Source organism: Erythrolamprus reginae, chromosome 12 (genome assembly GCF_031021105.1).
Source record: "Erythrolamprus reginae isolate rEryReg1 chromosome 12, rEryReg1.hap1, whole genome shotgun sequence".
Lineage (NCBI taxonomy): Eukaryota > Metazoa > Chordata > Lepidosauria > Squamata > Dipsadidae > Erythrolamprus > Erythrolamprus reginae.
Genome location: NC_091961.1, coordinates 8410247 through 8427047, shown reverse-complemented (window position 1 = coordinate 8427047; position 16801 = coordinate 8410247). Strand labels below are relative to the sequence as shown.

Here is a 16801-nt window from a genome sequence, read left to right as displayed (position 1 = left end):
TTCATTCTGTATGCCGCCCCTCTCCGTAGACTCAGGGCAGCTAACAACAGTAAAAAGACAATATGAACAAATCTAATATTAAAAATAATGTAAAAACCCCCAATTATCTGCATTCCTGTAGGTACCTGTAAGGCAATTAGTTGCTTGAGCAATTCAATCTTTTCTTGATCTTCAGAATGTTCCTGACCATACTTCTCAGTGAAAAAGGCCTGCAGAGATTAATTGAAAAAAGAAGACTGGCTAAATGTTTGATCTTATAATAAAAAGAATCAGATTAATGCATATGAACATCAAGAAACTTCAGCAAGATAAATCAATGCTCCAAAGTGAAAAGGTTTAACACATCCTCAATAAGGAATGATTGGTGAAGATGATGGAACTGCAGAGATGGCTAAATTGACTTTCTTGATTAAGAAAAAGATGATAAATTATGGCTAATTGGAACACACACACCCTTTCTCCTTTTTCATGAAGTAGAACAAAACACAGTTAACATTTGAGCTGAAAAATAAATAATTCAAAGAGAGAATTTTTTTGGATAACCATAGCATAAGAAATAACTTTGTAATAGTATTTGCCTCAAAAGAAATTGGCAGCTTCTATTTGTTTTTATATTTTTTTCTGCATTTTTTCTTTGTTGTCTTTATTCAGTATCAGTGTCTGCTAGTTCTTATCTTTTAAAACTTTTAATTTGACAGAGAGAGGGAGAATAGTGTCTCTCTCTAAGAAGGTTTAAAAGTTTTCCATCTCTGGAAATTTTTAAGAAGCAGCTAGACAGCTGTGTTTCAAGGATAATTCATCTAGTTTTCCAGCAGTAAATTGGAATATATTATTCCTGTTGTCCTCTCCAACTTCATAATGATTCTACAAAAACTTCATACTATGAATAAACCAGGTTTTTTTAATATGAAAGCTAAAGGCACAGGATAGAATATTATGTATTTTTATTTTAGCGCTATGCAAAATCTCATCACATTATTTCAACTCTGATTTCTGAGGATAAGCAAGAAGGGATAAGTAGTTTCCTAAGAATTAGTGAATAATTGTTCTTAGGCCTTGAAAAGTTTCAATCCTCGTACTTAAAACATCACAGTAACATTTTTTAAAATTGCGTTATATCCCCTAAGTTCTTTCAGGAAATACGGGATAATATACAGTGATACCTCGTCTTACAAACGCCTCGTCATACAAACTTTTCGAGTACAAACCCCGGGTTTAAGATTTTTTTGCCTCTTCTTACAAACTATTTTCACCTTACAAACCCACCACCACCGCTGTGATGCCCCACCTCCGGACTTACGTTGCCAGCGAAGCACCCATTTTTGCGCTGCTGGGATTCCCCTGAGGCTCCCCTCCATGGCAAACCCCACCTCTAAACTTCCGTGTTTTTGTGATGCTACAGGGGAATCCCAGCAGCACAAAAATGGGCGCTTTGCTGGCAACAGAAGTCCGGAGGTGGGGTTACCCAGCGAGGGGAGCCTCAGTGAAATCGCAGCATCGCAAAAACACAGAGGTCTGGAGGTGGGGTTTCAAGGATTTTGGTGTTTTTGCGATGCTGCGATTTCACTGAGGTTCCCTTCGCTGGGAAACCCCACCTCTGGACTTCCGTTGCCAGCAAAGCGCCCGCTTTTGCGATGCTGGGATTCCCCTGCAGCATAGCAAAAACACAGAATTCCGGAGGTGGGGTTTCCAATGGAGGGGAGCCTCAGGGGAATCCCAGCAGCGCAAAAACGGGCGCTTCAGCTGGCAACAGGGGTGAATTTTGGGCTTGCACGCATGAATCTCTTTTCCATTGATTCCTATGGGAAATATTGTTTCGTCTTACAAACTTTTCACCTTAAGAACCTCGACCCAGAACCAATTAAGTTTGTAAGACAAGGTATCACTCTACTACTATTTGGAAGTTCTGATAATCTATTCCACAACACTGAGCCCAACAGTTCTCTCCAGGAAAAAGACATAAAGTAAGGATAAGGAGTACGAGTTGCAGCCTGTCTGATTTCCTTGTAGAAGGAAGTTTTAAGTTTTAAATGGAAACAAAGAGTCAGCCACATTATAAAGAAAACTAAAGAAAATATTATGCACAAATATTCCACGCTTTCCATGGAAACAACACATTTCTCATTTTTGTATTCAAAATGCTTACTCACTATTTTCCTTCAAGGCATAAATTTCTGTTTCTGGGAGTTTTGACCACCATTACAATAAACATCATGTTATCTTTAAAACCACCACCACCTGCTCCTTGGAAATACTGGAATCCCACAACAACTATTCATAATCCTTCAAATTCTCTCTCTACTGAAAAGAAGCATGGTGGCTTGAGGGGTGAAATGCTGTACAAATTTCAGACACACACACGTTTGAAAATTCAAAACAATGTTCTTTATAATGAAAATTCACTGAAACTAAGCCCTCTTTTGGTATAGCAAAGAGCACTCGTCTCCAAACAAACTGGTAGTTTGTACAAGTCCCTTATCAGTTCTGTGATACTTAGGCAATTCACAGTCCTTCTTCTTTCACAAAGTGAAACACACTTTGCTCTGCTTTAGTTTCAAAGCAGGGAAAAATCAGCACACGAAAGGTCAAAGTCAGCAAGGCAGGCACGAAACACAACAATCAGATAATCCTCCACAATGGCCAAACCCACAGGCTGCTATTTATAGCAGCCTCACTAATTACCACAGCCCCACCCAACCACAGGTGGCCTAATTTTCTTTGATAAAAATCTCTCAGTTGTTGCTGCCTATGCATCGCTCTCTGCATGCGTGGCTGTATCATTAATTCTTGTTCTGAATCCAAGGAGGAGAGAGATAATTGATCTCCTTCTGAGCTGTCTGCCCCACTCTCCTCCTCCCTGTCACTCATGTCATCTTGGTCAGAGGAGCCTTCATCAGCAGACTCCACCCGGGGCAAAACAGGCCTGCAGCATGTGGATGTCTCCCCCACATCCACAGTCCTTGGGGCAGAAGCAGGGCCAGAGCTAACCACAACAATATGAAGCTTTATTTCTTAACACCAGGGGAAATTTGTCTTTTTCCATGGTCTTAGGCGACCCCTGTGAAATGGTCATTCGACCCCCAAAGGGGTCCCGACCCCCAGGTTGAGAACCATATGTATATAGTATACATATGCTATCTTTTCATAAACAAACAGTATTCTCTGATTGTCCGATTCTCTGCCCGAGTGTCAGAAGAACAGAGCACTAATAGCTGCTGCAGGGGACAGGGGTATCTGTGTACCATTCCTGCACTGCTCACAGTTAGAGGATTTTTTCGGCGCTGACCATTCTAAAGACCCAGACCCTGGCCTGACCTAAACACCCAGACCCACTCTACAGTGGCAGCATAGATGAGTCTTTAGACTCTTATGGAATGTGAGGAGGGTGGGGGCAGTATGAAACTCTGGGGGGAGCTGATTCCAGAGGGCCGGGGCCCCCACAGAGAAGGCTCTTCCCCTAGGCCCTGCCAAACAACATTGTCTAGTTGACGGGACCTAGAGCAGGCCGACTCTATGGGATCTGTTGCAGAATTATAATACTAGCTTTCCTAGAATCTTATGATTGTAGGAGATGACCAGGCTGAGTCCGAGGGAGTGGTCAAATGCGTCATCAGTGAAGAATTCCCAAGTACCAGAGTGGGTTCCTCCCAGTTTGGATCAATTCACCTGAACTGGTACCTGGGTTTTTGGGGGGAGGGGATTTTTTGGCACTGTGCATGCGTGTACACACGCAAAACATGCATGCGCCCAGGTGGCAGGTGAGGAATCGAACCAGCAGCAAGGTAAGTCAGAACCCAGCCCTGCTGGGTACCCACAAGAGATCTAAGTCCAGCCCACTTTGAATTCTTTTTTTAACATCCGCTAATTTCCCTTGACCATTAGTAGCTCATAATTCTTATAGAGAGCTTAAGCTTACAATAAATCTTTACACTCATTTGAACTGCCTGAATCTCCAGATTTCCAGATGGTCGGGCGGTAGGAAAAGCAAGTAGGATGCTTGGCTGCATAGCTAGAGGTATAATAAGCAGGAAGAGGGAGATTGTGACCCCGCTATATAGAGCGCTGGTGAGACCCCATTTGGAATACTGTGTTCAGTTCTGGACACCTCACCTACAAAGCGATATTGACAAAATTGAACGGGTCCAAAGACGGGCTACAAGAATGACGGAAGGTCTTAAGCATAAAACGTATCAGGAAAGACTTCATGAACTCAATCTGTATAGTCTGGAGGACAGAAGGGAAAGGGGGGACACGATCGAAACATTTAAATATGTCAAAGGGTTAAATAAGGTTCAGGAGGGAAGTGGTTTTTAATAGGAAAGTGAACACAAGAACAAGGGGCCATAATCTGAGGTTAGTTGGGGAAAAGATCAAAAGCAACATGTGAAAATATTATTTTACTGAAAGAGTAGTAGATCTTTGGAACAAACTTCCAGCAGACGTGGTTGGTAAATCCACAGGAACTGAATTTAAGCATGCCTGGGATAAACATATATCCATCCTAAGATAAAAATACAGGAAATAGTATAAGGGCAGACTAGATGGATCATGAGGTCTTTTTCTGCCGTCAGTCTTCTATGTTTCTATGGTGAGTCTTTACAATTTCCCAGGTTTGTAAAACAAGACCAATTAAAATGAGAATGCACATTTATTTAAAAAGACTTGTTAAGGTTTGTGCAGAGTAACCTTTGAGTTATCAAGGACATGCACATAGAAAAGAGATATTGCGTAGATCTGAGTAATTATCCAGTCACACAGAGAGGGATATTTCTCTCCACATACATCCATACAATGCAATATACCATCTATTTTCCATACAATAAAAGGCAATATAGCTATTAGTAAATCATATTTAATCTCAAAAAATTCTTAATTCATCTATTTGATTTTGATATCAATCATTTCTCTTCGCTGCCAACTTTCTAATTTTGTCATCCAGAATTAGAAATATAATTAGAATTATCTTCTAATTATATTTCACCATTAATATTCCTTTATGTATTTAATACAAATGCTATCTCTAACATTTCAAATGCTAAGCCGTAGTGCCTCTTTCTTCTCTTTATACATGTTTCTATTAATCCTAGAAATTCAAGCAGGGTTTACTGCTTGAGCAGGGGGTTGGACTAGAAGACCTCCAAGGTCCCTTCCAACTCTGTTATTCTTTCCCCATCAATGGGCATATTGGGGATAATTTAAGAACACCTGCAAGACCAAATCTTTTCCAGTCCTACTCAGGACGTATACAACAGTACAGTATGTAAGCACGTTTTAACTTCTTTTGGAGCAGAAAGTAAACTGTGAAGCCATTTTCTTCTTTAAAAATAAATAAGTAAAACCCTGACTAGCAGGGGAGAAGGCATTGTGGCAACAAGATAAAACCCACAAAATTCCATCTCCTAGAATCCAACGTGCTGAGATTCGTCAGAAAACCGCAACGCCAAACAAGGGAGGGCAAATGATTTGTGCAGGACATTGATTTCTGGTTTTTAATGTGAAAGAAAGATTTAGATTATTATTATTAAGTGCCCACAAAAGCCCAACTCCCTTCTCCAGCTGAGTCAGGGAGAGGAAAAAATGAGCAAAAATAAAAAATGAAAAAAAAGAAGAAGGCTGATAGCTTTCAGATGTGGCAACCCCATTTGGAAGCCCTCACAGCTTTTCCATTTTTGCACAAAATCTAACTTTAGCACAGAAAACATAGAAGCGGGAGCTCAAAATATTTCCTTGGCTGGAAATGGATCCTCCCTCCTTGCCACAATTGGAGCATTTGCTGGCTGCCTGTAGCACAAAGTTTTCCACTCTAAAGGTACCCACTGTGCATCAAAGTGATAGTAATATGCTCATGGGTGGTAGTAGGCAGACTCAAGATGTTAAGATGTTCCACTTATCCTAATTTCCAGATGTGCACAATGTTTTGCAATGATCTGCAAAGACGGGCTACAAGAATGGTGGAAGGTCTTAAGCATAAAACGTATCAAGAAAGACTTAATGAACTCAATCTGTATAGTCTGGAGGACAGAAGGAAAAGGGGGGACATGATTGAAATATTTAAATATGTTAAAGGGTTAAATAAGGTTCAGGAGGGAAGTGTTTTTAATAGGAAAGTGAACACAAGAACAAGGGGACACAATCTGAAGTTAGTTGGGGAAAGATCAAAGGCAACATGAGAAAATATTGTTTTAGTGAAAGAGTAGTAGATCCTTGGAACAAACCTCCAGCAGACGTGGTTGGTAAATCCACAGTAACTGAATTTAAACATGCCCAGGATAAACATATATCCATCCTAAGATAAAATACAGAAAATAGTATATGGGCAGACTAGATGGACCATGAGGTCTTTTTCTGCCATCAGTCTTCTATGTTTCCAGCAGAGGTAGTTGGTAAATCCACAGTAACTTAATTTAAACATGCCTGGGATAAACATATATCCCTCCTAAGATAAAATACAGGAAATAGTATAAGGGCAGACTAGATGGACCATGAGGTCTTTTTCTGCCGTCAGTCTTCTATGTTTCTATGTTTCTATCTTTACACCTCTAACCCAAAATCAATAAAACTCCTGTTTCCTGGAAGCACATTTGGCATTGCTGCACTACCCATAACTGAAATTTTAAGGAGGAAAATTTAACCCCATAGATGAAATATTGTTAGGACCGAATCCAAAAATGATATCCAAATTATACAGCTATCTATTAAAACAGGACACCGTAGAAGAACAGGTTAACGGATGTATGATTGCATGGGTACAAAACTTTGGATATGTAATAATCCTCCCAGAATGGGAAAAACTATATACAACCAACTATAAATTAACACTAGCAACATCATACAAAGAAAACCTATTTAAAATGATCTATAGATGGCACTTGCCACCGGCTAGACTCTCGTATATGTACCCCAACATATCTCCGATATGCTGGAAATGCAAAAAGAAAAAGGGAACTTACTATAATCTATGGTGGACCTGTACATATGCCATAAAATATTGGTTAGATATAAAAAAGATAATAGACCAAGTTCATATCGATACCGATCACAATCAAAACAGAAGAATTTCTTCTAGGCATATTTAGACAAAAAATCACAAAAGAAGACAGATACCTTTATCACACAAATACTAACTGCAGTCAGAATAACTAATGCCCAACAGTGGAAACAGGACACCATACCAACAACCTTAACTATCATTGCTAAAATTATGGAATGTGCCGAACTCTCCAAAATGATGATGGAGTTGCAAAATAAAAAAGACTCTGACTTCTACAAGGCCTGGGAGAAATGGTACCAATGGATACCTAAAATTCGAAACAATCAAAAAAGATAATTCAAGTAAAAATATACAATTGAAAATACTGATTTCCAGAAGCCGTCTGGGTTCAATCCTACCGATACACCTACATAACTACTAACAAATTAACCCCATCTTACCTCTATTCCTTATACTTTTTATTAACCTCATTTCCTAAACCCACCACACACCAAGAATGACAAGTCGTTAAAACTCTACTCCTACTGTTCTACTATAAGCTGCAGTGGTGCAGTGGTTAGAGGGCAGTTCTGCAGGCTACTTCTGCTGATCACCGGTTGCCAGCAGTTGGGCAGATCGAATCTCATCAGGCTCAAGGTTGACTCAGCTTTCCATCCTTCCGAGGCGGGTAAAACGAGGACCCAGATTGTTGGTGGAAATATGCTGACTCTCTGTAAATCACTTAGAGAGGGTTGTAAGTGGTGTCATAAATCTAAGTGCTATTGCTATTGTTAAATGGATGGTGTCTGATTTTGTGACCTTGGCTGTCATGATTATTAAACAAATCACTGTGGTTATTAAGTGAATCACATGGTCATTAAGAAAATCTGGCTTCCAGCTGGGAAATGTTTGCAAATGGTGATCGCTTGAACCTGAGACACAATAACTGTCATAATTTTGATCCTGCAACCATGGGGATGTCATAATTGTTTTGTATTGCATGTTGTGAGCCGCTCCGGGTCCTTGGAGAGGGGCGGCATACAAGTCTAATTAATAATAATAATAATAATAATAATAATAACAACAACAATAACAACAATAATAAGTATTATTATTATTATTACTATTACTATTATTATTTCTATTATTACTATTATTATTCTGTCATCCAATAAACCATCATCATCATCATCATCATCAGTGTGAGGGCCAGTCTTAAATCGCCTTTTGCAGTGCTACTATAACTTCAAATAGTTGCTAAATAAATGGTTGTAAGTTTAAGATTAGGTGGACTTCATAATGCGTGTCACTGTCATCTGGGAACTTAAGCTGGGTGTAAAATGCAGGACTTCTTATTCCTCTTCAAAATATATTAAATACCGTAATTTTCAGACTATAAGACATACCTAAATTTTGAAGAGGAAAACAATTTTTTAAAAAGTTTTTGGCCTCCGCATGCCCTGTTTTGGGGCCTTTTTTCTGCACGTTTTCGAAGCTCTTTTCGGCTCATTTTTGACGCTTTTCCCAGCCCGCATTTTTGGCCTGTTTGTTCAGGTAAAAATGGGCTGAAAAAAGGCCTGGGAAAGGCCGAAAAAGGCTTGAAAACACGGTGTGCAAAGGCCCCAAACTGCCAGTCAGCGGGTGGGCAAGGTTTTGGCAATGTTCAGTCTATAAGATGCACATTTTCATGCACTTTTGGGAGACAAAAAAGTGTGTCTTACAGTCCGAAAAACACGGTACATTAAAAGATTGTCATTTCTATTGTGTGTACATAATCTGCAATAAATTATGACTATCTATATACATCTATGGAGATTGTTGTTGTTGTTGTTGTTGTTATTGTTGTTATTATTATTATTATTATTATTATTATTATTATTATTATTAATTGGATTTATATGCTGCCCCTCGGAGGATTATGTCATCCAGGTTATGGTTGTCCCAAAGGTGTTTTTTCAAAAGGCAACTGGACTTTCATGCTTTTTCCTTGAAGATGTTTCACTTGTCATCTAAGAAGTTGAGAAATGAAGTTGACAAATCCTTGGATGACAAGTGAAACACTTTCAAGGAAAAAGAATGTCCAGTTGCCTTTTGAAAAAGCACCTTTCGGACGTCTTCAAACTTAGTAATTTTAAGACTTATGGACTTCAACTCCCAGAGTTCATAAGTCTTAAAGTTGCCAAGTTTGAAGACCTCTGATCTATAGAATGTGTGAATGGACAACATTTGGTGAAATTTCAGTACAGAGGGAGGGTGAATGGAGGGCAGATTAGACAAGCGCTATTCCTGTCCCTTTCCTTTGCTACCAGCTAGCCCTTCCCTTGTTCCTTTTCATTCTAAACTGAAATTCCAGAATGTCAACTACAGTGATCCCTCAATTTTTGCGGGGGTTGCGTTCCCAGACTGCCCGCGAAAGTCGAATTTCCGCGAAGTAGAGATGCGGAAGTAAAAACACCATTTTTGGCTATGGACAGCCAAAAACTACCCCCGCACACCCTTTTCCAAGGCTGCGCAAGGAGCCGGGCTTGAAGTTGGGGGCAGGGAGCGACAAAAGTGTGGAGGCCGGCAAAGATTGTTTTGAATGTGGCCCCCCCTGCCCCCCAGGCACCTCCGGCCCCCTCGCCACTACCCCCTGCCCACCCGATACGCCCCTCTCACCGGCTTTCTTGGGGCAAGGGTCCTCCTGCAGCTGTCCTCCTCATTCGGCCGCTAGCCGCTCTGAGCGCTTTGAGAATGCCCGCCACGCCACTCTCACAGTCCCTTAGCTGAGAGCGCTTTCGTCCCAGCTGTCAGCGAGGGGGCTGCAGGAGAGGCGGGGCAGGCGTTCTCACAGAGAGAGAGCAACAGAGCGAGATAGAAAGGAGAGAGGGAGGGAGAGAGAAAGAGAGAGAGAGAGCAAGAGGGGGGGAGAGTGGAAGGTAGAGAGAGAGAAAAATGATAGAAAAAAGAGGAGAAAAAAAGAGAAATGAGAAAATGATTGAAGCTGAGAATGACAGGAAAGAGAGAGAAAGAGAGAGAGAAGTGACTCTTGGTGATGACGTATGACGTCATCGGGTGGGAAAAACCGTGGTATAGAAAAAACCCGCGGAATATTTTTTAATTAATATTTTTTGAAAAACCGTGGTATAGCCGTTTCGCGAAGTTTGAACCCGTGAAAATCGAGGGATCACTGTACTCTCTAATTAAGTGTATTATTATTATTACAAAATGAGTGAAGTCCATAGCTCACCAAAATGTACCTTTTACTACAGAAAATGAATGTTTTAATGAATGGAAACCAAATGGGGAATTTGAGACACCTTTCCCCCAGGCTTATTATAATTTATGTTTGGTATGTATGTGCTGTTTGGTTTTTAATTATGATAGGGTTTTTAGTTTTTTTTAATATTAGATTTGTGCCAGTATAATATTGTTTTTATCGTTGTTGTGAGCCGCCCCGAGTCTTCGGAGAGGGGTGGCATCCAAATCTAATAAATAATAATAATAATAATAATAATTATATTATTATTATTATTATTATTATTATTATTATTATTATTATTATTATTAAATCCTTTGGCTTCCACTCTTAAATTTAATGCCAGCTGCTGCAAGGATTCTTTTCCAAATTCCCTGATATTATAGTGCTGCTCATGTAGCTAGATTCTATGACTCTGCCTCCTTTCTTTTAGGAAGCTGACACAACTGTTCCGTTCCCGAGATTATTGTGTGACCTACAACAGAGAGCAAGGAAACAACCAACCTTCTCGTAGTTGGTGTAGCCACCCATTACCGCTGGATCTACAATGCCATTCAAGAGCATGGAGAGCGGATGGACAGGCAGGGTGCGGTCCCAAGCATGTTGTTGCACGCAGTTACTGATCTTCTCGTTTGTCCTCTCCATGGTTTCAATGGCATTCTCCAAGGGGCTGATTTCTTCCTGGAAAGCACCACAAAAATGAGTTGACCATAATGCATGACCACAATGAAATAATAGATGCTAGGCAATGAAAATTTCAACCGAAAACCAACTTTCCTCACTCCAAACCCTTTACTGTGCAACATTCATGGTTAGATCCTGGTCATTCACTCAACCTTGAATGGTCAAGTAGGGACTCGATGTCATAGGAGATGCTAATCAAAATCTCATCTTTTTTTTTTAAAGGAAAACATCAATTTTCAAGGTCTGTCCCTGTCTTCTATTGTCCTATTTTCTTTTCTTGTCAACAGCCAGTTTTAGGAAATAACTAAAAAATTTACTCTTACTTTCAAGTATGTACATATTGAATAGAATAGAATAGAATAGAATAGAATTTTATTGGCCAAGTGTGATTGGACACACAAGGAATTTGTCTTGAGTGGGCCTTCTCCAGGTCCCGTCAACTAAACAATTTCGTTTGGCGGGACCCAGGGGAAGAGCCTTCTCTGTGGCGGCCCCGACTCTCTGGAACCAACTCCCCCCAGAGATTAGAACTGCCCCTACTCTCCTTGCCTTTCGTAAGCTCCTTAAAACCCACCTTTGTCGTCAGGCATGGGGGAACTGAGACATCTCCCCCGGGCATATACAATTTATGAATGGTATGTTTGTATGTATGTTTGCTTAGTAAATGGGGTTTTTAAAATATTTTAAATTATAATTTAGATTTGTCATGAACTGTTTTATTTTGTTGTGAGCCGCCCCGAGTCTGCGGAGAGGGGCGGCATACAAATCTAAATAATAAATAAATAAATAAATAAATATGCTCTCAGCGTACATAAAATAAAATATACATTTGTCAAGAATCATGCGGTACGACACTTAATGATTGTCATAGGGGTCAAATAAGCAATGAAGAAGCAATATTAATAAAAATCTTAGGATATAAGCAACAAGTTACAGTCATACAGTCAACGTGGGAGGAAATGGGTGAGAGAAATGATGAGAAAAACTAGTAGAATAGAAGTGCAGATTTAGTAGAAAGTCTGACAGTGTTGAGGGAATCATTTGTTTAGTAGAATGATGGCATTCGGAAAAAAACTGTTCTTGTGTCTCGTTGTACATATGAATCAGCTGTCAATTATAAAAGACTTAAGCTCGGGGTAAGAGGATAGCAGTTTCTGTGCTCAATGTAACAAACTCTAAAGTCTGAACAAACCCAAGTTAAGCCACTGCCTATCCAAAGCCCATTGGATGACCTTAGGCCAAATCATACCCTTGAGGGACTGTGATACTATACAGACATTTAGAGGAAGGGCCAAAATAAATGTACATTTACAGGAAGGACTAAAATAAACTGTAATTAATAACAGTAAATAAGGTTCTGTGGCTTGCTCTGTGGGATTGGAAGATAACCATATCCCATTTCTGAGTTAGAAAATCTCACTTTAGTAAATTATATGGATATGTCCATACTGTGTAATTGCCAAACTGACATTAAAGTTTAATGTAAGGGGAGTGAGAAGAGGAAAGCCGAGCTTAGCAAACTTTGCAGGTACTTTTTTTCCCCTTTAATTATTAATCACCCCATAGGGTCTTACTATTAATCACCCCATAGGGTCTTACTATCATCAATGGTGGATGTAAAGTTAAGTAAAGTAAAGTAAAGTAAAGTTAAGCTTTACTGGAGAATGATAGAAAGAATAATAAAAGAAATAGTAAAACAGGAGATAGAGATAACTCCAGAATTTTATTTACTGGGAATAACCAATCAGAAATACAAGAAAGAAATTTTGTACTTAGTTATTCACATTTTGACCACAGCTAGGATAATATATGCGCAAAATTGGAAAGGGGAAAGTATTCCCAAAGAAGAAGAAGTTGTTAAAAAAATATTAGACAGCGCTGAAATGGATATGATGACAAGACGGTTAAAAGACCAAGAAGAAACAGAATTTTATGAGATATGGAACAAAGTGTATATATGGATAAATAAGAAGAAATGAATAAAAAGCTAAACAAATAAGAGAATTGTATTAGTAGAGATATGATCTAAGTGTTATATTAGAACTAGTAGGGATAAGATTTTAGAATTATGTTAGAATTAGTTTATGTATTAAGACCTATTATAAAAAGTTAAACAAATTTCTTCTTTCCGTTGACATTAATAAGTTGATTTTAAGTATTTTTTAAGTATTCTTTTTTCTGTATTGAAATTTTTACTTTTTGAATAAGCAGGGAAGATACAACCAAATTTTATGTTTAATGTTATGTTTGTCAGTATTGTCTATTTTATGAAAACTAATAAAATTTATTGGGAAAAAAATAATTATTAATCACCAACACAAAAAGCAAAGTGGGGTTGTGTATCCAACTGCCCTTGAATGCTAGTTTATTGATAAGCACTTTCTCATGGGCACACAGAGATCTTAAATTTGGGGAGGTAGGTAAGAAATCGATGAAGGTTCCTTGAACTTTTCTAAGGAGAAAGCATAGAAGGAAAAAAAAGTCATAATAAATCAAGCCTTCCCTAGTCTGTCAATCTTCAGAAATGTCAGATTCTTAGCTCACAAAAGTCCCACGATTAGCTAATAACACCAAGACATCTAAAGGCCATCAAGTGGGGAGGCTGAATTAGAGATGGCTTGTAATGAAAACTTCTCACCATAGTGACTTGCTTGACTTCAAACCATTTGAGGATTCCGGGGAAAGAATAGGCCGTTGTGTAGGTAGTACGTTCTATCCACATAGTCTAAGACGACAAAAAACCCAAAAAAGAAACAAGACATAAACTGTATGTATATTTTATATTATACATATGTAAGGAATATTCTCTCTTAGCCTTTACTCAACAGAATGATGGGGCTAAGAATCAGAGGCTCATTTTCCCCCAAATCTGGCTAATGCGAGGATTTATGTGTGGATTCATACAACATGTCATAAAGCCCTTCATGGTATTGGACCAGAATATCTCCGGGACCGCCTTCTGCTGCACGAATCCCAGCGACCGATTAGGTCCCGCAGAGTGGGCCTTCTCCGGGTCCCGTCAACTAAACAATGTCGGTTGGCGGGCCCCAGGGGAAAAGCCTTCTCTGTGGCGGCCCCGACTCTCTGGAACCAGCTCCCCCCAGAGATTAGAACTGCCCCTACCCTCCTTGCCGTTCGTAAACTTCTCTAAACCCACCTTTGTCGTCAGGCATGGGGGAACTGAGATATTTCCCCCGGGCCTATATAATTTATGTATGGTATGTTTGTATATATGTCTTTTTAATAATGGGTTTTTAAAAATATTTTAAATTGTAAATTATTAGATTTGTCATGAACTGTTTTATTGTGTTGTGAGCCGCCCCGAGTCTACGGAGAGGGGCGGCATACAAATCTAATAAATAAATAAATAAATAAACATGTCTCCGGGACCGCCTTCTGCCGCACGAATCCCAGCGACCGGTTAGCTCCCACAGAGTTGGCCTTCTCCGGGTCCCGTCGACTAGACAATGTCGTTTGGCGGGACCCAGGGGAAGAGCCTTTTCTGTGGCGGCCCTGACCCTCTGGAATCAATTCCCCCAAGAGATCAGAATTGCCTCCACCCTCCTCGCCTTTCGTAAGCTCCTTAAAACCCACCTCTGTCGTCAGACGTGGGGGAACTGAGATATTCCTTTCCCCCCAGGCCTATACAATTTATGCATGGTATGTTTGTGTGTCTGTTCGGTTTTTAATAAGGGTCTTTTAATTATTTTACATATTAGATTTGTTATATGTTGTTTCATTATTGTTGTTAGCCGTCCCGAGTCTACGGAGAGGGGCGGCATACAAATCTAATAAATAAATATTGAGGAACCAAAGAATCAAGATAGAAATGCCAACAAAAACATGGTGTGTCATGTGATGAAAGGGAAAAAATGACCGGGATAGCAGAGAAAAAAATGACTCACTGCAAATTCATTCTCAGGATCCTTTTCTCCTTTCCTGAAAGGCCTTGAGTGTTGGAACTTTTGCACTTCGTTGGATCTATAAAAGCTAAAGCAACAGATGAGAACTTCAAATCTCAGCCCACACCCAAAAACCTAAGCCAGACATTAGTGCTATAACAATCCAGGTTAGAGGATATTGAAAGCAGTAGAACACATGAATGCATGCTAAGCAGATACTTCATTCCATTTCCTACATCAGTGTTTCCCAACCTTGGCAACTTGAAGACATTTGGACTTCAACTCCCAGAATTCCCCAGCCAGCGAATGCTGGCTGGGGAATTCTGGGAGTTGAAGTCCAGATATCTTCAAGTTGCCAAGGTTGGGAAACACTGTCCTACATTACTGTGATTTGTCCAATTTTGGCTAAATTACTATATTTTATTCAATGAAAAAGCTAAACTATGGCTTAGTGGCATATAAAGACCAGGGTATTTAAATGATCTGAGAGAAACACAGAAACATAGAAGACTGACGGCAGAAAAAGACCTCATGGTCCATCTAGTCTGCCCTTATACTATTTTTGGTATTTTATCTTAGGATGGATCTATGTTTATCCCAGGCATGTTTAAATTCAGTTACTGTGGATTTAGCAACCACGTCTGCTGGAAGTTTGTTCCAAGCATCTACTACTCTTTCAGTAAAATAATATTTTCTCATGCTGCTTTTGATCTTTCTCCCAACTAAGTTCAGATTGTGTCCCCTTGTTCTTGTGTTCACTTTCCTATTAAAAACACTTCCCTCCTGGACCTTATTTAACCCTTTAACATATTTAAATGTTTCGATCCTTTCCCCCCTTTTCCTTCTGTCCTCCAGACTATACAGATTGAGTTCATGAAGTCTTTCCTGATACGTTTTATGCTTAAGACCTTCCACCATTCTTGTAGTCCGTCTTTGGACCCGTTCAGTTTTGTCAATATCTTTTTGTAGGTGAGGCCTCCAGAACTGAACACAGTATTCCAAATGTGGTCTCAGCAGCACTCTATATAGCGGGATCATAATCTCCCCTCTTCCTGCTTGTTATACCTCTAGCTATGCAGCCAAGCATCCTACTTGCTTTCCCTACCGCCTGACTGCACTGTTCACCCATTTTGAGACTGTCAGAAATCACTACCCCTAAATCCTTCTCTTCTGAAGATATAATGTTCCATCTAAGCCTTTCAAAATCGTAGTTCCAGATATATTTCTATGAATCACCAGACCTGTCTTCTACAATTGGGATAGGTTAATTCACGCCTTCAGCTGTCAAGAAGGTAGAAGTCAGACTTTCTGGTCTTTATGAAACAGGGTAAAACAGCAAATTAATTTGTTTCTAGATGCAGAGAGATAAATTGGAGGTGAATCCTTACTTTAGAATCTGTTCCGGAACAGGCTTGTCTTTGTAGCTTGGAGGAAGGTTCATGACAGGCTTAACTAAGAAACACTGTATGTCTGCATGTACAAATTAAGGGAAAAGGGAGCAAGAAGGTGACCACAAGGTGGAAAAGAAGATCCTATGATCTGTTCCTCATTAAGAAAAAAATGAACACTTAGGAGGGGCTACAATCACAACAACTGTTTTATCTCATGGGTCTAGAAAGCTTAGAACTACGGCGCCTAAAACACGATTTAAGTATTGCCCACAAGATCATATGCTGCAACATCCTACCGGTCAATGACTACTTCAGCTTCAACCGCAACAACACAAGAGCACGCAACAGATTCAAACTTAATATTAACCGCTCCAAACTTGACTGTAAAAAATATGATTTCAACAATCGAGTTGTCGAAGCATCGAAATTATTACCGGACTCAATAGTGTCAACCCCTAACCCCCAACATTTCTCCCTTAGACTATCCACGATTGACCTCTCCAGGTTCCTAAGAGGTCAGTAAGGGGCGTACATAAGTGCACTAGTGTGCCTTTCGTCCCCTGTCCAATTGTCTTTCCTTTATCTCATATATCATATATATTTTCTTCGTTTCATA

General features: G+C 39.7%; 1 protein-coding gene across 3 annotated transcripts in view; it reads right to left on the bottom strand.

Moving 5' to 3' along the window:
* DOCK5 (dedicator of cytokinesis 5) overlaps nt 1-16801 on the bottom strand; it is a 201407-nt gene that overhangs the window by 18271 nt on the left and 166335 nt on the right. For 2 of the 3 annotated variants that reach the window (XM_070765694.1, XM_070765695.1), the window contains 5 exons: nt 16183-16264; nt 14798-14882; nt 13531-13617; nt 10713-10889; nt 126-209 (listed from right to left, as the gene is read on the bottom strand). In XM_070765694.1, the coding sequence (XP_070621795.1) occupies nt 126-209; nt 10713-10889; nt 13531-13617; nt 14798-14882; nt 16183-16264 (515 nt within the window). Of the gene's footprint in view, nt 1-125; nt 210-10712; nt 10890-13530; nt 13618-14797; nt 14883-16182; nt 16334-16801 lie in introns of those variants that run through there. The other variant, XM_070765696.1, reaches the window with a different exon arrangement.